The sequence below is a fragment of the Cinclus cinclus genome, chromosome 4 (genome assembly GCF_963662255.1).
Source record: "Cinclus cinclus chromosome 4, bCinCin1.1, whole genome shotgun sequence".
Taxonomy (NCBI): Eukaryota; Metazoa; Chordata; class Aves; order Passeriformes; family Cinclidae; genus Cinclus; species Cinclus cinclus.
Genome location: NC_085049.1, coordinates 20,598,931 through 20,624,113, shown reverse-complemented (window position 1 = coordinate 20,624,113; position 25,183 = coordinate 20,598,931). Strand labels below are relative to the sequence as shown.

The following is a 25,183-nucleotide window of genomic DNA, read 5'->3' as shown; positions in this document are numbered from 1 at the left end:
CTATTTTTTCTAGAAATATTTGTATAGAATACAGTGACCCCAAGAGGAGGAGTTGGTTGGAGCAAGGTGCTCATACTGCCAAGGCCGTGGGGTTGATCCCCTATGGGCCATTCAGAGTTGGACTTGATGATCCTTGTGGGTCCCTTCCAGCCCAGAATATTCTGTGATAATAGGATGGCAGGACAAATACCTGTGTAGCACCACAGAAGGCTGTCTCACACACATACACCCATATTGACTTACTCAAACCCTAGATTAGTCATGTGCAGGATCTACTGTATTTCTTTCTAAAAGCTTGCCCAGAAATGTGTCCAGATCCACAACCAGCTTGGTGACAGTGAGGCCACACTGAGATGTCCTGATGCAGGCAGAGCCCAAGCCCCACAAGCAGAGCACAGTGGGAAAGCCTCTAAGAGACATGTCCTGGTTTGAACACGTGTTAGGGCTGGGTGAATCTATGCTAGACTGACAGCAAAAATTAAAATAATTTGATGGATGAAAAGAAGATACTCAGGAGGTACTCCCCAGGGCTACACATGGAGTTGAAAAGCTGGGATATAAGAGTTGGGAACTTCATCTTTTAAGTTGGCTTTAATACCTGCCATTCCTATGGTATCACATCAGAGTATAAACTGTGTTTTAATATATAGTATGTAACTATGTACCTGCATTCTCTAGACTCGGATATTAATGGCAGAGAAGCACATATTCTGTTTTTATTTGCCCATTCAACACCCTTGTCACAGCATTCTTCCACTGACAGATCTGCAGAAATGAGGAAAGAGAGAAAAACACAATATATTTAATACAACCTTAATAAATGGTATTGCATCTGCCAATTAAAAAAACCCAACCAAAAACAAGCAAATCAGTTTTTCCCTCCCTGACTTACACACAACAGGGCACCCACATAAAAAGTAGCCATGGCCAAACAAAGCACCTGTCAGGACCTTGCAAGAAATCCCAGTGCTTGAGGTTTTTCTTCCTTGGTGAAGCAAACTGCATTTTCTCCTAATCTTCCAAAATACAAAGACATAGCCTAGAGACTGATACGCTGGCCAAAACCAGTTCAGATATTCCTGCCAAATAAAAGGATCTTTGGGATTGCACTCCTTTATTATCAAAAGCCATAGTAGCAAAAAACAACCTTTTAAAATTCTGAAGAATAGAGGATAAATCAAATACCTGATATGAAAAACAGGTAAATCTCATTACAAGAAAATTTGCAGAACTATTTTTTTCCTGAGATAATTATCCAGTTAATCTGTTTTCAACTTTTTATTCAGAAGTACGTCTGTAAATGCAAAAGTACTGCAGAAAGGAACAAAAAGGGACATGGTATTTTGATCACTTAACATATGAAAGAAAAATTAATCCTGTTACCAACTTACACCAACACTGAGACTAAGGGGAAAACCACGCTGAAGACAATTATTTGTGTAGAGTATATTTTTGCAAGCTTCTAATTCAATAAAACTGAATACAGTTAATGAACTGAAAAGCGCTACAGTTTGCTTCATATTCCAAGTGCAAAAGTTCACTGCACAGCAGGTTTATCAGAACTTGGAATAAAACAGGAGTCACATTTTCTATTAATTACCTTGTAGTCTGAATACTGAACAGCTCCTTGTGTTAACAAATATGCAAACTATGTAAAAACTCTATCTGGTTATCCAGAGGGACAGGTTTCTAATGATTTCTCTCTGTTTCCCAAGTTTTTTGACTGATGGCCCTGACAAGTTTCACCCATGAGTGTTGAGGGAGCCGGATGATGATGCTGCCAGGCTACATACGTGATCTTGGAGCTCATGGTGAATGAAAGGAGTTCCTGAACGGTGAAAGAGAATAAGTTTCTCCCTGACTTCAAGAAGGACAAGAGAGAAGACCTGGGAAACTACAAGCTGGTCAACCTCTTATAGAATCATGGAATCACTCAGGCTGAAAAAGACCTCTGAGGTAAAGTCCAGCCTGTGACTGATCCCCACCATGCCACCCAGATCAGAGCACTGAGAGCCACGTCCAGTCATTCCTTGAACGCCTCCAGGAAGGGGGACTCCACCACCTCCCTGAGCCATCCTTGACAATGCCTGAGCAACTTTTCAGTTAAGAAATTGCTCCTGATGTCCAACCTGAACAACCCCTGGAACAACGTGAAGCCACTTAGCCTTGTGCTGTCCCTTGTTCCCTGAAAGCAGAGCCCAAACCCCACCTGGCTGCACCCTCCTGTCAGAGAGCTGCAGAAAGACAGAAGGTTCCCCTTGAGTCTCCTTTTCTCCAGGCTGAGCCTCCACAGCTCCCTCAGCTGCTCCTGATGCTCCTAGAACCTTCCCGAGCTCCATTCCCTTCTCTGGACATGCTCCAACCCCTCAATGTCTTTCTTGTAGTGAGGGGCCCAGAACCAGACACAGGACTCAAGGTGTGGCCTCTCCCAGCACCAAGTCCAGGGGGAAAATTCACTGCCTTGGCCCTGCTGGTCAAACCATTTTTGATACAGATCAGGAGGCCATTGTCTTTTTGCCCATTTGACACACTATTCTCATTCTCTGGGAAGGTGATGAAGTAAATCCTTCTGGAAACAATGTCCAAACACATAAAGGACAAGAATGTGACTGGCAGAAGTCAGCCTGGATTTATGAAGCGTATATAATGCATTAAGCATGATGATTAAGCATATGATTAGTTAATAATCCCAAAGCCTTTGAGAAGGAAGTGGCTAGTTTAGCAGATGAGGGAGCTGATGTTGTTTCCCATGACATCTGTGAGGCTTCCAGCACCGCCTCCTGTAAGATCATTACAGGCAAGCCTACACTGGACCCCTGAGGTAAGCAGACAGTGAGGTGGCCATGGGGAAGCAATGCACCCTCCACCAGGTCACAGATCATAGAAATCTGGCAGGAGTGGCTGATGCACCAGAGGGTCATGCTGCCACCCAGAGGAACCTCAACAGGCTGGAGTAATGGACCCACAGGAAGCTCTGCAAAGAGAAATGCAAACTCCTGCTTCTGGGGAATAACGCCTATGCAGCAGTGCACACTGAGGACCTGCCAGCTGTAAAACAGCTCTGCAGAGAAGGACCTTGGTGTCCTGGTGGACTCCAACCTAACTGCAAGCCAGCAATTCACTTTCCCAGCAATAGAGGCCCCCACCATCTTAGACTTCATTAGATAGAACATGGGCAGCACACGGAGAGATGTGATCCTTCCCCTCTGCAGAGCTGTGATGAAACCACATCTGAAGGGCTGTGTCCAGTCCTGGACTCCCCAGTTTAAGGTAGGCATGAACTTCTGTACTAAGTCCAGTGCAGGACCTCCAAGATGATCTATGCACTGGAGTGTCTTTCATATGAGGAGAGACAAGAGCTGGGACTGTTCAGTCCAGAGAACAGAAGGCTTAGGGGGAGATTTGATGGTTTTTTATAAATACGCGAGAAGAAAGGATGAAGAGGGAGCCAGACTCCTCTTCACAGTGTTCACTTATAAGAGACACTTGACACAAGTTATGTCATATGAAACTCCATCTGAACACAAGACAACACCCCCTTACTGTGAGAGTGCCTGAACTCTGGAGGATTTCAAGAAGTCCCTTCCAACCTAAATGATCCCGTGACTGATTACTTGATGAGAAGAAATCAGACCCTTCCACCTGTTTGTTGTACAGAAGAAGGCTAATCTCATGTACTTGCTTTTTATGGAGAAGATGAAGTACAGAAGGATGAAATTACTCGCCCAAATTACCGATCAAGCTGGTGGCAGAACAGGGAGCACACATGATTGTCTCATCCTTAGTTTTGGTCCAAGCACATCTGAAATGAACATGTTCCAATAGGCAGCTACATTATATACAAGACTACATCTTCACAAATTACTTTCTGCAGAGTTTTGTAAGGACAAGCATCTGTCTCCTCTGCCTACAGCAGTTACAAAGCCATCATTCTCAGGTGCTCCTGATATAGGAGCCTTCCATCTGACTACATACCCACCTCCTAACTTGTTGCAGTTATTAAAATAAGCTGAAATATTTAAACTGTTCATGATCACTCTTACTTTGACACACATCAGATAGAGTTTGTATCTGCCCAGCTGGCAGATATTCACACGTGGGGAAGGCAAAAGCAGCTGAAAGCACATAGCGAAGGTAATTCCCTCCCATAATTCAGGTTTTTTGTTTTGTTGTTTTTGGGGTTTTTTTGCAGGGAACAAGCTATATTCGCAGCTAGTGATTATAATTCAAAGCAAAAATGAAAAAGTGAGATTTTAGGATGCATCAGTTATTTTGAGGTAAGTACTCTTGAGGCAGTTATCAATTCTACAGTGCAAAGCTCTGTAGTATTGCACAGAAGTCTGACTTTCCCTGCTTAGGAAAGATTACATCAAAGTGAAAAACACATAAAGAAAGATTAGGAGTATGACCAGGGAAATCAAAGTCCTGCTAAATGAGGAGAAACTGGGAGAAAGAGACCATTTTAGGCATAGATAAGTAAAACCTGTGAAAGGATATGGTTCCTGTCAACAAATATTGCGGTATTACAGTATTATTACCGTAAACAACAATCAGAATTATGGGATCAAGTAAACCAAACATGTTTTAGCAAGAAAATCATTACACTTATAAGCAGAATTACATTTAAGTGTTAGTTCATAACAGTTCTCAGTATTCTATGACCCAGGTCATTCTTCTAGTCTTACCCAAAATAATGGTAAAAATTCTGTCATTACTAAGTCAAGGCAATATTTCTCTTGAGTCTCTCAGTGTGTCCAGAATCCATGCCAGCTGAAAGCTAAGTGTAATTTATAATGCTTTGGATTAAACCAGTCTAGTCAATAACTCTCTGCCTGAAATCCATGCATTTGTGTCTAAGCTCTTCTTTGGGAATAGGGACCCTGTCTGGGGCCCTCTGGCTGACAAACATCATATGCATCAAATTTCATACAAAGGATTACAAATAACCTTATTTTTAGTGTTGCTGTCTGCAATCAATCTTAAGTGTGTTGAAAAATGATACACATTTAACTGAAATGCAGAGCTGGCTGCAGGTTTTTGCAGGGCTTTGTACAAATGAATCTTTAGCCAAGTTCCTCCCCAGAAGGACAATCCCTGGCTCTGGACACCAGCTCTTCTCTCCAAGCCCTGGCAACACACCTCTACTCCTACCAAATAACCCGAGAATTCAAAGCAGGCCAAGCTAAGCAACTTGTCTGAAGAAGTGCATCCAGACAAAGAAGGATCACGGACAGTTTGTTGAAGGAGAACTGTGGTCCAGGCCCATTGTTTTGGTGACATCACAATTCTCTAAAGATCCTGCCAAACATCTCCTGAGAATAGAGGGAAGTGAAAAACAAGCAGTAAAAAAAGCACTCCACCCTCAAGGCCATTCTTCTAAAACGTAACAATTAAACAGTGAAAAACATTTTCTCTTAGCTTTGCAGTTTGGTTTAAAAAGGTAATTCATGGGCAAATCCTTACTCTTTCATAATCTCAAAGTGTGTGCCTCACATATTGGGTGTCAACTGATTGCACTAGAAGTGATTCTATTCAGGCATTAAGAGTTGCTAATGAGCATTTAGAAACAGGACAGATTTACTATCTCCCAGCTGCAGTTTTGCTGATGATTCAACTATACACATGTGCACATTCATGTGGCTCCCAGCTGGAAATCCTTGAGTAAAAAGCTCATACTCATTTGTGCCTTCTTATACCCTCTTCAGGGGACCAACAGCATGGAGAGGCTGTGGCCTCTTTGGAGCCTCTCCTAAATATGAGCTAGTACTGCAGGGTGGGCAAAGAATCAGGCAGTGGGAAGCAGAAGGTAGAAACTACTCGGATTGTGACATCTCAAGGAAACTCACTGAAAAGAACAGGGTTTTTTTCTTGACTGTAGCCACACGTCTCTTACTTCAACTGGTGGGATCCTAGCACACCTCAGAGCTGCAGTGCCAACAATGATCAAACAGGAATAATAGTACTGCCCCACTGAACCCGGTGCTCCTTTAACAGTTCTGCCAAGTGCACAATGTTTCATGCAAATCAGCCACAGAAATCTCAGGCATCCTAAAGACAAAGCCCTTATGGGAAATGCTGACGACATCATCTGTGTTCAGATTAAATGTGCCCTTTTATTTGGAGGGAGAAACCCTACAGGAAAAGTTGTACATGCAAGAATAGAGTCTCAGATCCATTTTGTAAAACTGAGGAATGCTGGTTCAGCCTTCTGATATCACAAGACATAAAAATAAGATGATAAACCAGAGCTCTGTTAATAGGGGAGCATGTTAATTTCATTTTCATCAGATATAGTAATTCTGCATACTAACGGATTTGTTCAGAAAATCCCAGGTTTATTTTGGATAAAATCCAATGCAGCTTTATCACTATTTTGCTCCTGTACAAAAGTATGTGCAGCAGGGCATCCAAAAGAATTTGAGCTCTGCTAGTATGGTAACAGCAAGGATACCTGTGGTAATGGATACCTGGTGTTTGCTGAATTTTAAAGAGAGATTTCAGAATCTTGGGAAGGAAGACAGCAGAAACAGAGCTGGAGCTAAGTTCTCTAATTTTTTCATGGAGAAAATCTATCAGATAGGGCATGATTAAGGCCAAAAATATTCAAACATTATGTGTGCATGATACATTCATGTGCTATTTCTGAACTACGCTTACACAGACATGATATGTACAAGCAAAGGTTATTTTTTCAAAAAAAGGGAGTTTGTTAATTTTAACAGGATTGCCATAACTTGTGGGAGTTCAAAGCAAGAAATGAGGTTAATATCTACATAACCTTAGACTTCTATGATGTAACAATTGCTTATTCAGCTGCTGCAGTGAGTATTTTCTGCAAAAGAAAGATAAACTGAAGAGCGTTACCCAAAAGCATGACTCCTGGAATGAAAATCCCTGAATTGTTTCTTGTGCAAATGATAAGCAGAAATAAAGAGAACTGGATAAGTTTCATAGCAGTAGCATTCCAGCTAGATCAAAAAGGGAGATTTTTTTTTTTTTAGGTAACAATCTACAGCAGTAGCTATTCTGCACAGCTGCCTCTAATGGAAAGGCCTATCTACAGTCCAGGATTGGATAGCTGTTCATTACTCACCACCAGTACATGGAACAGTTATCAATCTGATGGTAAAACCAAACCAAAGGGGTACCTGAGCCTAGGGGGGGTCACCAGTGCCAGTTACGATTGCCTGTTCTTCAGGGCAGTCAACGATGTGACCCCTCAAACTCCTTGATTTGCCAGCCCACATAACCAGCTATAGCTGGGTATGGATTTGGAAGTGAGTCCCCCTGAGTGAGGCCAAGAGGTCAAAATCACACCTTCTTATTAAGATGTTTATAATCCTTTAAGCACATGAATTGATTATGTTTGCAAAATGTGGTGCAGATCTTGCAGATCTTTCTCTTCACTCTAAGAGGCTCAGCACTATGGAATGTGAAAAAAACAAAACATGATAATCACTTTTCAGCATATGAGGATACAGGCAACAGACTCTGTGAGAGGTCAGCACTAATCCAACATGTTTCAGTAACAGTACCTCAGCAGAATTTCTGGAACTCATGATTACAACAGGCACATACACTGGTTAGGTTTCCAGTAAGAAAACCACTTTCAACAGTCACTGTGTATCTTTCTGATAAAACCTCTCTTGTCCTGTCCAGAAAACTCTCTTTGTAGTGATGCCCATCCATCTAAATGCCAGCTAGAAAAAAAATCCAAATCTACTTAGAGAATTTGATCCTCAGAATGACAGACTGGCAAGCCATAATACTCAAGAGTCACATTCTTTGTCTTCCAATCTCCCTTTACATCTGCATTCTCACAAAACTACAGCAACTGCACATCCCTTTGACCAAGGCTCCCCTTTGCTCAACATTCAGGGCAAACAAAGCATGCTTGGCCAGATATGCTACACCAAATTAATTCCTCCTGCACAATGACACCTGGCTGCAACCAGGTGGACAAAGTCAGCTGCGTTTGTAGCGGGACATCAGTAGAGTGCTGGCAGCTGGGATTTGTATTCTTAATTTTTTAGCTCTTCTTACAACGAACTGTGGAAATGCTGTCTCTGGCAATGCAAACACACTCTGACTGGCCACTTAAAAGTATTGAACAGGCCTGGAAAAATGTTTAGACAAGAGGAAAGCCAGCTGACTTCAAAGGTCCAACATAAGACTAACATGACAAATACAGCTTTGCTGCATCTTCATATTGTGTGTAAAACTAGGGATTGGGCACACAGAGTAGGGGAAAGGATGAAGGAGACCTGAAACCATGAAAGGGAAATATGTACAACAGAAAATATGGCCCCATGATTCCCTGAAACAAATAGCTTGAACTGGAAGTAAGGGAGCAATGCAGGAGAGCACTACTATTCTTCATCTGAGACAATATATGTGATGGATCTTTTCAGGATGGAGCTGGAATTAAGATGCCCCTCTTCCATTTTGTATTAAAAGAAAGAAGCAAAGTGAAAATAATCTTTTCTTTTTCTGCAGAGAAGTGCTGGTTCACCTCCAGACTGTTCATCAAATTCACCAATACACTGATGGGGTACAGTGAACAGACACTGTGGCATTAGTCATCTTTGGACAGTAAGATATTCTCAGTCATTCCACTCAGCTTTTCTTACAGGCTCCCTTAAAGACTAGGACAGCCTAAACTTCATAATAAAAGCATAAAACATGGAGCCAGGACATTCTTTCTCTTAACACCCCCAGCAGCAGAGGCCAAGAGAAATTCCCCAATGCATATGTTGTAGGATGTAAGGCTTTGTTCCTCACCAGCTGTCTCTTTCCTGTCCTGCTCCAGTCTCTCAAAGAGGATCTATGACTCTGGGCTTCTCTCCTCAAAGTGTGAGGAGACATACTGGAGCTTTATGGGCTGATAGACAATTGCAATTCACATGCAGCTAAAAAATACAACATCATCTCTAAACATGTTTAAAGGGTTTCAACCTTTACTTTCCAGCTGAGGGTGATATTTCAGGACAGCTGAAATCACTGAAGAAACCCACTTAGCCCAGTAACTAAAGCAGCAGCACCCTAAAGGAAATGCCTGGTATGTTAGTGTGTTTTGTGGTTGGTTTGAAAACGGCCAACATTTTACTGGAAATTTTTTTAGGTCTGGAGAACACTCATTTATGGGGAATGTGACTCTAGTAGCACCAGTAATGACCATCACACAGCTAGGGGATTTTTCAGATGCAGCCAAATCTCATTTTATAAGATATCTGTGTGTAGTTTATAAAACAAGCTCTTAAAACCTTCCAAGACAATAGCTGGCAATGAGGACAGGCCTGAAAGAGGCAATGCTATGCTGCAACATCCATTATGCCCCTAGTGGGGAAAGCACACGCTTTACTGCAGAGTTTTTATTATGTCTCAGGTGTAAAAAAAAAAAAATCTTTCTAAAAATTAGAAAAGACAACTCCATCTATTGCAGGAATGAGGCATCGTATATGTATATGTATATGTATATGTATATGTATATGTATATGTATATGTATATGTATATGTATATGTCAGAAAAGATGAAGATACAGAAGGCTCGAGAGGTTATCTTGTCTTTCTACTTTCAGGGAGGCCTGATAAAATTCAGTCAGTTGTGGGCAGAGTTGTTCAAACAATATCAAGTGAGGCCGATTCCCAAACTTGTCTAGGCAATGTGCTCTTGTGCTCCAAGATCTCATACATTCAGCAACAAGAGAATTTTTTAAATAATATATTACCTCACTGTTCATTACAAAAGTTCATTTCAATTCATCCTTTTGTTGCTACCTCTTATACACCCAACCTTCTGTGTACCTGAAGACTGCTGCCCCCTGAGGAGCCTTTTCTGGGAAGAAATTAACATAAATTTTTAAATCTTTTTGGACAGGTTATTTTTTGGGCTTCCATGAGGAGGCTGAAGATCAAAAGACATTAAGACTAGAAAAATAAAGACTGTTCTGAAAATTTCTTGGAGATATGAAAGTATTGAGAGAAACTTGGAGTCAACTGAATCAGCATTGTGTAAACAGCTTAGTACACGTAGTTTCTGTCCCAGGCTTTACATACTCACAAGGACATGAAAAAAAATGGTCCATTCACAGCTCTGATGGGCATAGGTGAACTAAAGAACCCAGACTCACCAAGATGACATGGAAGGACATACAAAAAGAGACTCATAATTGGAAAACTTCAACTGCTCTGCCTGACAAATGCATGCTCAACTTTGCCCTCCACTCTTCCTCCTGTGAGAAAATCATGCAAATAATGAAGTAACTTCACAGGATACTGATAGGAAAAGTGCCATATAAGGCTTTCTCATTTAAGAGCAAATTTTAATCTTCTCTTGATTTCTCATTTCAAATAATGAAAAACTGTGTAATTAGAAAGTTTTATTTAGGGTATTAAAATTAACCTATCGCTAGTCCTGTTCATTTGTATAAAGGGCATGACCCAAAATGTACTGCAGTAAATGACAGTCTTTAGATAGACCTTAAAGAGCTTTTGGATTTAGTCCAAGTATATGTATATATCCAAAATAAAGCTACTTAAATTAGAAGGATATGACAATGTGACAGAGCAGCACGTCTCAGAATATCGAACATGTATGCTCCAGCATTTCTATTGCTGTAAAATTATTTCTATTTCTATTGCTATTCCTGTAAAATGATTGCAGGAAAAATATTTTCACACTGGGACTTCTGTATTTTCATCTGACTAGAAAATTAACAATAATAACAATGTTTTTACATACTGCTAAAGTAAAATGTATCTACTCTGTAGGCAGCATGTTTATTGCTGAATATAAAAAGAAAATGGACAGTGAGGAAATATTCGGATATTCTAGTATTGCCATCTTTAAGAATAGTCAGGAAACACTAAGCAGATGGTGTAAAATTTATAGCACAATCGGTCAAGGTTCAAGTAAGGAAGGAACCACAGACTTTACAGAGCAGGAAGAAAGTACAGATCCTTTTTTCTGCAAATACATAGCAACGTTTTAGGGAAGGTCTTGTTTTAGGGAAAATTTTACTAGAACTCTTACATGAGACTTTCCTCGTTTTGAAATTATCTATACCAGGCCACAAATCAGTATCTTGCTCTCCCAGATTCTCTGACTAAGCATTTATATTAAAAGTACTCAGCACCTGAAATTTAGTCAGTGACAAGAGCAAAGCTAGAAGGTGGCAGTATCAATGGATCTACTGCAAGAACCATTTGCACATTACATCCTTCCAAAGCTTCATAAATCCATGGAAACACCCTATAAAGCTGGAATATGTTTTTGCCTTTGTCCATGTCGGATAAAAAAATCCCCTATCTCTCTGACCCTGAGCTAGCTGAGGCAAGTCAGAGAGACCAGGGGGGAAATCCAACAGGAATATACCATATAAAGTATTTCTACATCTGTACACTTCAGCATTGGAAAAAAAAAGGTATTGCCTGGTATTGCTTTATTACTAAAATTAAAGTCTCAATCCAGATTTTGACTCAAAACCAAACCATTTACTGGGGAACATACTGTGCCCTTATGCAGCATTGCTTATTTGTGGTGCTACCATAACCCAGAAAACAATATACTTCCTGTATCTATGTACTCAGTACCCAAAACTACATCAGCTTTCTTTGAATGAAAATGTAACAGTAATTTGATTAACTGAAACAAGTATGAATGAAAATCCCTCAGAACCTTGAAATTTATTTTCTTCCAGAGATACAGCAGCACATACTTCAAATCCAAAAGGCAATTTTTCAAAACTTTTAAGTCTGAGATAGGTTGTAACAGCTACAAATCAGAGACAAAATACTCCTTAGTGCTGGGGGAAAATAGAAATGTTGCTTGCTTTAAAACATGAACAGAAGAAACTTTATGAACTGCCTTAGCCAAAGATTTGTTGGTATTTTGAGAAGAATACAGGCATGGGAGATGCTTAAGACATGCCGCATCCTGATGACCACAGATGACTTTCAACTTATTCTGGACTGTCCTGTGTCTTACCAGAAGACAAGTAACCTTGCCAAGTCTGATAAACATGCAGGTGACTGTCACAATTTTCCCCTCACTGGACACTGTCACCATAAATCACCCAGTATATCATAACAGGTCCTTGTCTACTCTGTCTCCACTTACTTGACATTATTCTGAGTCTTTCCAAGCTAATTTTTATTCACAAAATATTATGGCCAGTAATTTTTGCCATTTTTTCTTAGAACTCCTCACTCATCTGTACTGACTTTTTCTCTACTTTTTAGACTTCTTGCTTGTTGCAGCTTCTTCCTATATTTTCTCTCTTGCTCTTGACAACTCCTTCACTGGATTTCTTTGCAGACAAATTTTCTATTCTTTCTTACCCTGCAATCTTCTCAACCTTCTGCTTCCACTTCTACATCTTATCTTGGAATAATGCTGTCCAATCTCCCAATTTAATTGTGTGATGACTTAACTAATAAAATCTCACCCCTGGCCTATCTCCTTCCATCAAATCTACACAAAAACACAAGTGCCTAACATTTCCAGAGTGTTTACAAAAGCTTCTGCCTATTTTGGATAAAACTACCTGCTTACTTTGTTATTTCTTAACTTTGCTAATTTTCTTTGCTTCCTGTAACAGTCAACCATCGCTTTCTGCTACATTTTCACAAAAGCTTTTGTTCATTTATCTCTTTCCTACTAACCCACTCTATGTTACTATTAAAATTCTTGCCTGTGCCCTGAAGTTGTTTTATTTGGATTTCAGCTCTCTCTTTCTTGACCTTCTCTGTTTCATCCCCTTTTATTCTCTACAGATATTATACTACATCAAGTAAACCCAGATTCTCTGCTTACTGAAGTCATTTTACCACCTACTTCTTTAGAAGTATCCATAACTCAACAAACCAAATGCACATCTTTAATGGTCCCAGTTAACTATTTCAGTCAAGTCTCAGAGGGCTAAAACCCATCTTTCATTTCAGAAAATAGTAAGAGAAGTACTGTAAAACAAGTTGGTCTTAGCACAACTATTTATTGAAAACACATGTAAAGCTGATACGAAACTTGCAGAACGGGACAAAGTAGAACGACAAATAAATAACTTGAAAATGCATTGACCTATTCTCATATAATGCCTAAAACCTAACAGAACAATATAAATATACTGCAGTAACTTGATAAGCTGGTTTATGGGGGTTTCTCTTGGATTTCACTAACACGTCTGCTTTCAATTACACAGATGAAAAACAAAGAGCTTTAACATCTTGCTCTTGTCCTGATTGCAATAAAATGCTATTTCTGTAAATGGCCTCTTAAAATGAAACTCAACTAAAAGCTAATTTAGAGGTAGCACTCATGTTTTAGAACTGGTAGTATGTGATTTTTTGGGGCAGATTTTACCTATGATAGCACGCAAGAAAGTACAGATTTAGCCTTTTATGTGTCCTACCTCCACTCATATACTTCTCATAAATGTACTGCTATAAAAGCACATGTAAAAATCATAATCTTAAAATAAAACTCATTCCACAAAGTCAGTGGAACTTTTTTTTATTACAACAGTAAGCTTCCCCTGAATAGACATGTTTCCAGATGTTTAGTGAGTTAAAATTGTGCCTGCAGTACCAAGATTTGCCAAAGAGAGAGCTACAGGATGAACTATTAATACACTGACTGGCCATGGTGATGTAATTCATCTTCTTCAGTTTATGGTAGTTGATATGTGTTAAATAATGCAATATTTACAGTAAAATAAAGTTGCATTATGCAATGTTCTAAGGTTTTAAGATCCTTACTCTTGCAAAGAATGATGTACATACCTATACTCATATGCACTGGGCAGCTCCCCTGAAGGCAGTCCCTTCAGTTTCTTCAGAATGAAGACTTTAAGAGCTACTGATGATTTGATGATTCATTAGTAAGGAAAAGCAATTAAGAAAACTGATGGCAACAGGTTTAGAAGAAAGCTGTATTTCATAAATATGCTGTCCTAGTAACTTGGCAATTGTATTGCTAAAGCATCTATGAACTCCTCTTGGCTCCAAGGCCCCTTATTCCAGACCTGCAGGGGAGCACAGGCTCAAAGACTTCAGCAACATGACCACACCATGTAATTACTTCATTTACCTCCAAAACACAGATTATTATTCAATATTATTCAGTAATTATTTCACCCAAGCGAAGCCCACTCTTTAAATGCTGATCAAAGCAAGGATCCTCACCTGCTTTCAGACATTTAAATCTAATTTTATGCAGTGAACTGTTAAGTCTTAAGAAATAGCAATTCTCAGTCAAATTAGAGTATGGATTCTAATTAGGGGATAAAAACATGATATACATTTTACTGCCAATTTTTGTGCTAAAAAAAACTTTTAAAAACTGAAGTAATAGATCTAATGACTTTCCAGTTTTCTAACAAGCTACCACTAACTAAGATTAAATGTACGGAGGTTATTACAAAGGGAAATTTTCCATGTTCTACAATAATGTTGAATGTTTAAAATTACTATGTCTGCTCACTATGAAACATCAAAGCCACAGTTTTGCTAATGTATTCTTGTCTAAGATGAAGTAGGAGCTATTTTGATTCTGGAGGTGAATGCTGCTCTTCTGACCATCTTGTTCCATCCCTCTTTAAAAAGAGCACTACAGTCTCTTTATCAAAAGCAAGTATTTTGGCAGAGATCTGTGACAAGTGCTCTGCTATATGAAAATCCAAGACTCAAGACACTGTGATAATAACAATTTACTTCACTGGCTTTTGTCTGCCTGGGCCAGAGACCATGTGTTTCCAAGTACTTGCCTGGAGCGTAATGAAACCTCAATGGACCCCTTGGGGTTACACTAATGGAAAAGTCACTTACCTGTTAGCTGTGATAAATTCATTATCACCATAGGACAAATACTTTCATCGTCATCTCCTACAAATTAAGATTTGCATGAGATTGCTACAATGAATTAAATCGAGTCCACATCCTCTCTTCAGACAGTACTAAGAGAGAGATCAGGAAAAAAGTGTGCAATACGGAAAGGGAGTCACGGCCTGGGTCCAGATCCCTGCTTTCAAAGCAATCACATCACACGGTATCACTCGTAAATGCTCCACATTTTGTCTCCAAAAAGCCCGCATCCTTTGCTTCGCTACTCCTCCCGCTCCTCTGGGATTCCAATTAACTGCTGGCGCAGTTTGCCATGTTTCTCGGGTGTAGCTGTGTCTCCGGCAGCTCAGAGCTGACACCCCTGCTGCCCGCCGGTTTCGGACCCATCACTTCGCTGGGGGCGAGGGGCACCGTGCGGTGGCCGCCCCGGCACGTCGCGGTTCCTGCGGTACCCGGCGAGCTGGCTGGATCCCGGGTGCGGCGTCCGCCGGGAGAACCGACTCGCCCTTCCCCGCGGCACGCTCGCCCGGCGGAGCCCCGTACCGACCCTGCCCGGGGGCAGCAGGACCGCCGGGGGCAGCGGCGGCGCCGGTGCACACCACGCCTTTCTGCTCACTTGGACGTGGCAGCGGCGCTTTAAAGCCTGCCCAGAACGTGCAGGGGCACGGAGAAGAAGGGGGCCCCACGGGGGGCCCCGCGGCCCCATCCCCGGCACGGCAGCGCGGGGGACGCGGTGCGGAGCCCCGCGCCAGGAGCCCGCGTCCCGCAGCGGGACCCGCCGGGGAGAGCCGGGCGGCTCGGGGCGCTGGGAGCCGCTCCCGCACTTACCTTGTCCCCGGAGCGGAGGCAGCAGCGCCAAGAGCAGGAGCAGCCGCAGCGGCCGGGCCCCGCCGGGGGTGTCCATCGGCGGGGAGCGCTCGCTCCGAGCGGGTCTCGGCTCTCCTGCGGCGTCCAGCGGGCTCCCCCTTTTCGCTTGCGGCTGCTGCTGCTGTTATCCCAGCCGCCTGAGACCGGTTGGAAAAGGGCTTGCAGGAACCCCCCACTCGGTGGGCTTTACAAAGATTTAATTCAGTGCCTCCCCGCTTAATTATACAGCCTGCAAGTGCTCGGCAGAACAGAGCCGTCACCGCAGCTCGGAGGCACGAATCCTGTTGCTTCTGATACCCCGCCGCCCCCACACGCTCTAAAAGTGACTCCCTTGAGCTCGGAAAACTGCAGATCCTCGGCTCGAACCTCGGGCCGGCGTGACTGATTCTGTGAAGAAGTGCAGCGACTTCTCTCGGTTCCAAGTAAGAGAAAGCCGCAAACAAAGGCAAGGCAAAAAGTAAAACAAAACAAAAGAAACCACCTAGCAGAGGTTTAACCTCTAAACGGGAGATATTAAACCCCCTCTTCTAGGTCTTTCTGTGGATTTTACCCCAGTACAGCTTTTGTCAATAAAATAAGATTTTTAAAAGGAGAGGCATTCTAGAACCTTGCAATGAAATTCAGTAGGGAAAATAAAAATTCCTTCTTCCCTCCCCCTCCTCTTAAGAAGTCAGGATGAGAATTTCAACCCAAATGAGACAGCTCTGCTCTCTCTCTCCTCCCTTTTTTTTTTTTTAACCTCCTTATCTTATTTAAACAGGAACACAAACACTGATAGTGGTCAAAGGACCCAGTTGGCAATATTGTTGCTGAGATCTTTAAGATAATGAAAGGGATAATATTTGCAGACAAATGGGGATGGAAACACACAGAGAGTTCAACATCCCTGTATACTTTGCCCTCAATTCTACACAAACAAAGAGTTGGAAGTCATTGTGTGTTTACTTGGAGGTTGTGTGACACGTGGACTCTGAGTGGGCTATTCCTCCTGTAACTACTCAAAAATGCAATTTCTGAGTATCTCTCCTCAAAAAGTCCAAATGGAAAATGTATTTAACGCAATAGGAATTGAATGTGTATTTTCTCCCATACTAAGTTATTTGTACTTTTCTAACACAAGAACATAAATACAGCCATAAGGCCAAGAGTCCAACTATCTCAACAGCCTGTCCTCAGCCACAGTAATAAAGGGGTGGAAGAGCATGAATAAGAAAAACAAACATGATAATTTTCCCAATTACTCTTCCAGCCTTCAGGTCCTTTGAATCTGGGCATTTCCTCAGTGAAATGTGGTCTGTGTGTACTTACTAGCTCTCAGTGAATTTCTGTTCCAGGTATTTCTCATGTCTCCCCATGAGTTCTTGTAAAACTTTATCATCCAAAATACCCTTTGGCAAGCAGTTTCATGGATTTACCAGTGACTGTGTGAAGGGCCATTTCCTTTTGTTCCTTTTGAACCTGATTCCAACGCCCTTCTGGTGCTGCCTCCCACATATACTGCAGAAAGAGTTATCCAAGAACTGTCCTCCATCCACACTAAAAATGCCCACATAAACTTCCTTTAACTGCCTAACTGCCTTTTGTTTATTTGTTTTGGTTTTGTCTTTGTTTTTTGTTTTGTTTTGTTTTGTTTTGTTTTTTGTTGTTGTTGTTGTAGTTGGTTTTCTTCTCTCTATTTTATTGGGAAGGGGCAACTGAAAAAGGGGAAGAAGGATGGATGGCTGATTTTATTTTGAGGGGATTTTAATTATGGGATTTTCTACATGAGCATGTATATTCCTCTCTCTTCTTTAAATGCCCTAATTCAGTTTAAAAGGATTTTACATCAGTTACAGTGGGACCTTGCCAGTGTTTCATTCCAAACCCCAAGCTACCATATTTCATGTATCAGACAGCTGGGAGAAACACCTAACAAAGATTACACCTCGTCTAAAATTCATACCAGTTTTCTGAACCAGAGGAATCCCCTCTAAAGAAACGCTGGGTTTAGTTCAATATTGCCTTATTTCACTCTACATTAAAACCTCCCCTAATTGATTAAAGGTGGATAGAAGGAACTTCATGCAGCATGCCTAAAACAGTGTAAAGTCCTACATAATAGCCTGTCCACACATGGAGTAACCCTGATTAACACCATGTGTGGACATTTTTACTACAGAATAAGAATTCCTTGTTCCTATTTCATTTGCCACCACATACTATACCAGAAATGAGGCAAATTTAAATTAAAGCTTAAGTATTTCTTGAAAACATCATGGCTATGGTCATCTGCAGATCTGACAATAGGTTTTTCCTTGGTTTGGGGTGGGAGTTTTTTTGCTTAATACACATTTCTATTATAAATTGGCACTCTCACCTACAGTCAGGTTGAGAGGCCTTGAGTACATGTGATTCCAATTACTGACCCCAAGCTTTGTAATGAGCTGAGCCATGCACTTCAGGCTCAATCCAGAGGTCCCAGGAGTCAGTGGAAAGCAAGGGCTTATGAGAGGGAACATTTTGCATAACCACATTTTTTTCTTATAACTGTTCATAAAGGTTCTGTAATCTTCTGTGTAGCTCTAAAACAAACAAATTCTTTAATGAGGATTTTGTTTCTACTTCAGAGGAATAAAAATCATTTGCAGAAGCTCAGAATAATGAGTAATGACAGCTTAACAAATGCACAAGTAATTTCCAAGGGTCCTGTTGAGAGTAGATGCATGCAAGTAGATTGACAAAGAATTTAGAATTACTTTATCAAATCCAGCCATCTATGGCAGCAGGTTCACAGCTCCCATTTGGCTACTTAGGAATTCTTGAGATGGCCTGATTAAGTCTCTGTAAGGACATCAACCTCTGTCTAAGTGAACAAAGCTGACCCGAGTCCCAGCTGTTGTGCCTCTCAGCTCATTTCTTTTACTGCAGCTCCCAAACCCTGACTTTTGACCACTCCACCTATCTGTCCCAGAAGCTGAGCAAAAGTGAGGGAAATTAAATTGCACTGTCCTTCCTGTTTTCAGGAAGAATGTTGCAAGGAAATTTACAGGCTCACCTAGAAATTAATTCGAACTGTAGATTTCTAACTGTAAAGGGAAACTCATTGGGCCCTGTGTCAAAAAATGAAGCTACACATGAGCTTTTTGTGTGCTGCATTAAAATGCATAAAAAGGCCTCTTCTCCTACTTAATAGGAAGAGTACATCACTGATTGGTACAGACACACAAGGATTGAGAGGATTCATGTGGATTTTACCATCTCCCACTGTAAATATAAGACCTCAAACTCTACAGTAAGTAAATCCAGGGCTATTGGAGTACAAATGACCACTCAGCTTATGAGTGGTCTATGCTATGAGCATGGTACAACTGACATTCAGCTTCTTTCCTGCCTGGAGCAGGAAAAAAAAAGGAAACTTAGCTGAGTTTTCAGAGATGGAAGCACAGTGATCCCTTTTGAAATGGCCACTGCCATTACAGATAACTTTTGTTTGCTTATTTGCTTTGCTTATTACTTACAAATCAATGTAGTTTAGTTTTCAGTATCTCTCCAGGCTTGTATTTGTGTTGAAATTATCACTTCGTCCATCACCACTGGTCACCAAAGCCCCTTAGGGTAGAATCACTTGGGGACACTTTATATGCACTTTCCATATCCTTGTCAGGGATTGATTTGGAATAAATCAGGATGCAGGCACATCCCGATCCTCAAATCCCAAACTGCAGAACATCCATACCAAATGGCTCCCAGCCTAAGTAAACAAAAGGAAATGGGAGGGCTGTGAGCCCCCTTTGTTGCCCTACAAGTCCAAAACTGAACCTCCAAGGCCCACCCAGACACCACCAGACTTGTTATAGCTACAGGTAGAGCTGGAATTCCTTCTAGAATAATTACTATGTCATTCATAATAATCCTAAATTTAGACTGTTTTTATATAGATTGTATTACATATAAATAGAAATACATAAATAAGTGGTATACATATGCATATTTATAATTACACGGATGCCAGTCCAAGCCACTATGCCATTTACTTATACAAGAAATACAGATGCTTGTATCCAAACAAGGGAATCTACCTGGACTCTATGTTTCAAATGCCTAAAGACTGTCAGAAGAGGCTTGGCTTATCTTACAGAGCTTTCCTTGTCAAAGACAAAACCTCTTTCCCTCTTTCTGGTTAAATATTCCGGGCTGGGACTAATAACCCTGAGTCCTTTTCAACAACATTGCTTCTAAGCATGTTGAGGTTTTCCCTATTTTGGAGTTTGTATCAATTTTTTACATGTTGCCTACATTTTCTTTTCTCTCCTGTTTGATTTAGGGAAATAGATGTAGCTGTCTTGGACACTCGGAACACACCGGCTGTCCATTCATATCTATGGGGACAGCTTCTAAGACAAGAGAGGAATTTACCTGGGCATAAAGGAATGCTTTGATGATCCATGTAATTTCCCTTGTGGCATTATTTGTAGAATTCAGGAATAACTCAGTCTGACATTCATGGGGCATTTCCTGCCTCTCCTTCTAGAGATGCATCCTGCCAGTCGCTCAGATCTCTCACTTCCCATAAATTTCCTTTCCCCTTCTAAACTTTCTCATGTCCCCTGACACACTGAACTAGCCTGATGTGTGGATCTGCAAGGTGTTTTCCATGATCTGAGCCCTAGGAAGGCTGGGATCCTTTGGATAAGCTGGAGAACAGTGTGAGTCATGCACACACAGGTAGGAGGGGACAGTGGCATCTGCTTTAGACTCTGCTTGGAGCCTCCACAAATCCAACAACAGCAGGAATCAGTTGCTATTTTAGCTGCAGTCTAAATAAAATCTCATTATAAAGGGTGGGGGAAATCCATCAAAAAAGTAAATGGCTATTCTGGTAAAAGCCATTTCCCCTCTTGATAACCCTGGTAAATCTGAAGTCCATCCCTTGTCAAACAGAAGTAATATCCAAGTGACCCAGTGATCTTTGGGCACCAGAAAATATACAAGTGAATATAGGACATTTCAATCTCGAATAAATAAAATCCCAGTCAGTTGTACCTACTAGCTTCAAACCAGGAGTAGTTTTCTATGTTTCCTCATGGCCACTGAAGACCTGCATCATTCAGTGCTGTTTCTTCATTGTTTTATGAATTTTCTGTATTATTTACAAGTCTTTTTGCCTAGTTTTAATAAACAAGAACCCATCCTACCCATCTGCAAACAGTCCCAGCCTGCCAGAAAACCTTTATCTTACCAGCAGAAACTGTGATTTAAAACAGTATAACGTAAGCAGGCAGTCAGTGGAAAGAGTATGAACACTGATAAAATTCTGCAACAAATTCATGTATACTCATTTCCTTCTACTCCCCTAGTTTCACAGACAGCCTGTTTCTTTTCTTCAGGCTCAGTTTCCTTATCAGAGGCTCTCAAACTTTATTTACTCATGTACCACATCCCTTAGACTTCACAGCCCTGAGCTTAGTATCTTTGTCCCAGGAATTTGAGATCATTCTTGGTGGCCTGATTCTACAAACACATGCTAATAATACTATTTACAGGGAGTGTGGCTTGTGTTTACAAAATGCTGACACAATTCTTGAGCCATGGCTATGAGAGGGTACCTCAATAAACATGAATTTAAAAGTTATTGTGGTGTAGCAAACTATTTAGGGTAAAAATATTATAAACTTAACATATTTTCTGGCACAACTCCACAGAAACTGGTTGATACCTGGTATGTATGAAATTTGTACACACTGGATTTTAACTGGAAGGGTGAATGGATCAGAAGATCTATGTACAGATGCAAAATGCAAATATTGAATGAACTTCTTGTTCCATGCTGCGTGCGCCCTGTGGTTCTCAAGGGAGCCAGTTTCATTTGTAGGTACTCCATCATTACACACAGCCTGTGTAGATGAGGAGGCTGGCTCAGAGTCTTTGGAGAGCTATAGTATATTCTAAGTTTTGGATAACATTGAGTTTTTCTGTCTACTACTCTGTCTACTCTGTCATTCTCAGACTACTCCATCATTCCTTTCTTAACTCCTGGGTGAGCTCTGGAAGCAGAAGAAGAAACAAAGTTTAGGTTGCAACTAAGAGAACTTGAAAGAACTAACCCTTTTTTTTTCCAGACTACCCTTTCCTCACAGTCTTTATTTCTTTTGAATTTGATCTCACAACTGTTCTTTCATATGGTCATAGAATTTGGGATTCAGTCAGTGAGATATTCCTGCAAGAGGGAAGAAAAGCTGCCAAGTGAACGTATTAAAATAGGATGTGGCATGCAGACAGACAGCAGCAACTTACACCAAAATGAGGTGGAAAAACCATCCAGGCTGCTCACAAAAATGACCCCCCCCCCCCCCCCAAAACCCTGAAAATCCTAAATATTTAGGAATTAATTATCCAGGAGAAATGTGGCCTGCTAAACAGCAAGCTTGAGCAGGCTTTAACAGACATTCCGTTTCTAGCTCATTCTCTCTGGTTTCTGAGATATCTTTTGGGAAAATACTGAACCTCCTGGTGGCTCATGTTGTCTATAGGGATAACCTGATTTGTAAAATGTTTTGAGCTCCATAAAATTAAACAAGGTGCATAAGAATGTTAGAAACTAGCAACTTTAAGCTATTAGCTTCCCAAGATTGTGGTATGAAGTAATTTGGGCCAATTTTAACTTAACTTGTATTTCCCCTGTTTCAAAGCAGTATCCTATATTGTCTATATAAACAGTAACATTAGTGTTCAGAATAGCTCTCATATTTTCTCCTAACTTAGAAATGTACAGACAGGCACATTTCCAGCCGAATAGCACATATAGACGTTTGCTAGACAGTTATTCCGTAATTTATACTCTACTTCTGAATTATTCCACAAACAGGCTGTCATTATGAAGATCTAACTTGTGCACATCAAGTAAGAGTTGTATTGCAAGTCAGAAAACAGGGTTCTTTCAAATAGGTGTATTTGGGGGCTATATAACCGGTGTCTTAATTCTCCTGCAGCAGATAGGTTATATGAAAAGCCTTTGCGGAATCATTTACACGAATCCAGAAAAAGAAGTGCTTTATTAATCTCAGTTTATGCAATATACTGTATTTAATAGTTCTGCTAAAGACAAGTGAAAGCTTTGCTCTAATGAAATCATTGGCAAAATTCCCACTGACTTCAGTGGGGCCAATACTGCTATTAACTCTTCCCTACAAGGAAAATCCAGATTGCCTAGGAAGCTGGCCTGCCTCTGCTAAGACCTCAACTCAGACTGCTTACAAGTTGAACTGACTTTGTACAATTACGAAAGCTGTTATTCTTGAGAATTTGCCAAATCCTCAAGACAAAACTAGCATAATAAATTTACCCTGGAGTAAAACAAACGTTCTCATTTTGTAAATGAAAACATCTATGTTGACTTCCATATTCCATTGGTTTCACTGACAGTTTTACATAAATTTAAAAAATTATTATTATTATTATTATTTCCAAAAAGAAATGTATGCTTATTAAATGAACTCTGATGGAACATTCTGCCTCCAAGTTTGACATTTCATTACAAATGCACTAAAATATATATAATTTGTTGAAATATAAGTATATTGTTTTTTATCTTCTGAAACTATCAGAATTAAGGATGATTTATAGCCTGTGAGGAAAGGTTAAGTGAATTGGGATTGTTCAGCCTGGAAAAGAGAAGGCTCTGGGGTGACATAATTGCCCCTTCCAGTACCTGAAGGGAGCCTAGAAAAAAAATGGAGAGAGACTATTTACAAGGGCCAGGAGTGACAGGACAAAGGGAAATGGTTTCACACTGACAGAGAGCAGGTTTAGTGTGGATATTAGGAAGAAATTCTCTGCTGTGAGGGTGGAGAGGCCCTGGTAGACGGTCCCCAGAGAAGCTGTGGCTGCCCCATCCCTGAAAGTGCTTGAGACCAAATTGGACAGGGCTTGAAGCAACGTGGGATAGTGGAAGGTGTCTCTGCCTGTGGCAGGGGATGAAATGGGATGGGCTGTAAGTTCCCTTCCAACACAGACCATTCTAGGATTCAAATATATGTCTATTCCAGACCATTTACTACAGCAAACCATTCCTTTTCCTTGTTCCCTTCAAAATACAAAACTGACTTTGTGAATAGGAAAACACCACAAGGAACTGAATTTAATGTGGAACAGAAAATTCAGCAACATTGTGATAGTGCAACAAATCCCTAAAAATCCAACTGTGGAGAGTTCTCTCTATTAGTTATACTGAGGATGGTTCATATTTAGAATCTTCTGCTAAACAACAGAATGCAGATCCATGTTAGTGGTCATTGACTAACTCTCCCCTTGCAAAGTCTTTCTAGCTGCTTTTCTTTTGAACTCTGTAAAGTTTCACAGTAGATGTTCAAGTACTGTTATTCTGATCATAGCTGGAAGAAATTGGACTGTTTGCTCTGAAGCAGCAAAGCTAAGAATAGCTTTAACTTTGCAAGGAACTGCCACTGAAGAAACTGGTAATATTTCTGTTGGAGTACTGTAGGACTTGTTCCCATGGGATAGTATGTAGCCTGATTTCAATACAGCCAAACACTTAATCATTATTTAACAGGCTTATTAACTTCACTGGGATTACTCACATGCCTTAATTTATATATCCCCTTAAATTCGTTATTGAACTGGGTTATATAAAATGTCCTAAAAGAAAGTTATCTCATGTTTTTCATTTTCCAAAATGTATGCTGAGAACTGTAGTTTTTCACTATGATTTCTGAAGCCAGCATTTGCCAGACTCCATCATGGGTCAAAAGAATCTTTTTCATACACATGCTTCTTCATGCTTCCTTCTGTATTTTCTGACAGCTCACGGAATCTGAAGTCCTTTTCACTTCTCTGCCTGTCACAGTGAGCTGTTTCCTTTCTTAGTAAAGCCAGCCTTACTAGAAATGTCTGTAAATTCTCTTCTGGTTTGCTGTTCTGTTTCTAGTAAAAAAATTCACGCTGGAGTTTTAACCGCCTGATTTCAACTCAACATTGAGGAAGATAATGAGGCAATGTCAGCATTGCTTTCATACATCAATCATATGCAGATTCTCAAAAGAAAAAGAAAATTTCCTCCTTATATTCTGAGTTTATTTATTCTGTGGAGGAGGCAACGACTGTTCTTTTTAAAGAACTAGCAGTCTTGGCATTCGATTTTTCTTCAGAACTTACTTTCACAGAGAACACAAAAGAATGTCTTTGTATCTCAGGCAAGTGTATCCCATATTCATTTTCTTTGTGAGTGAACACACAGGAGTAGGGACTTTCAGGAGAATACAGACACATTAACACATTGTCACAACCCCCAGACTGTTGTTCATTGTGTTTTAGCTGAAAGTCATCTCTTCCAGGCATGGTTCTACATAGGGGAATCACTCCTTTATTTGCTTATGTGGACATCAGCTGGTCACTCCTAGATCATCTAGTACTGTAGAGTGACATTTGTAAAACCAGACCCCTAGATACTGCCTTCATATAAAAAGCAAATAGCAGTAGTAAT

General features: G+C 40.6%; 1 protein-coding gene across 1 annotated transcript in view; it reads right to left on the bottom strand.

Annotated features, from left to right (window-relative positions):
• Positions 1-15,742, bottom strand: part of FBLN1 (fibulin 1) — a 75,699-nt gene extending 59,957 nt beyond the window's left edge. Inside the window, exons 1-3 of the mRNA XM_062491570.1 lie at positions 15,229-15,742; positions 14,824-14,880; positions 666-765 (exon numbers count right to left, since the gene is read on the bottom strand). Of these exons, the coding sequence (XP_062347554.1) occupies positions 666-765; positions 14,824-14,880; positions 15,229-15,742 (671 nt within the window). The remainder of the gene's footprint in view (positions 1-665; positions 766-14,823; positions 14,881-15,228) is intronic.
• Positions 15,743-25,183: the final 9,441 nt, after the last annotated feature.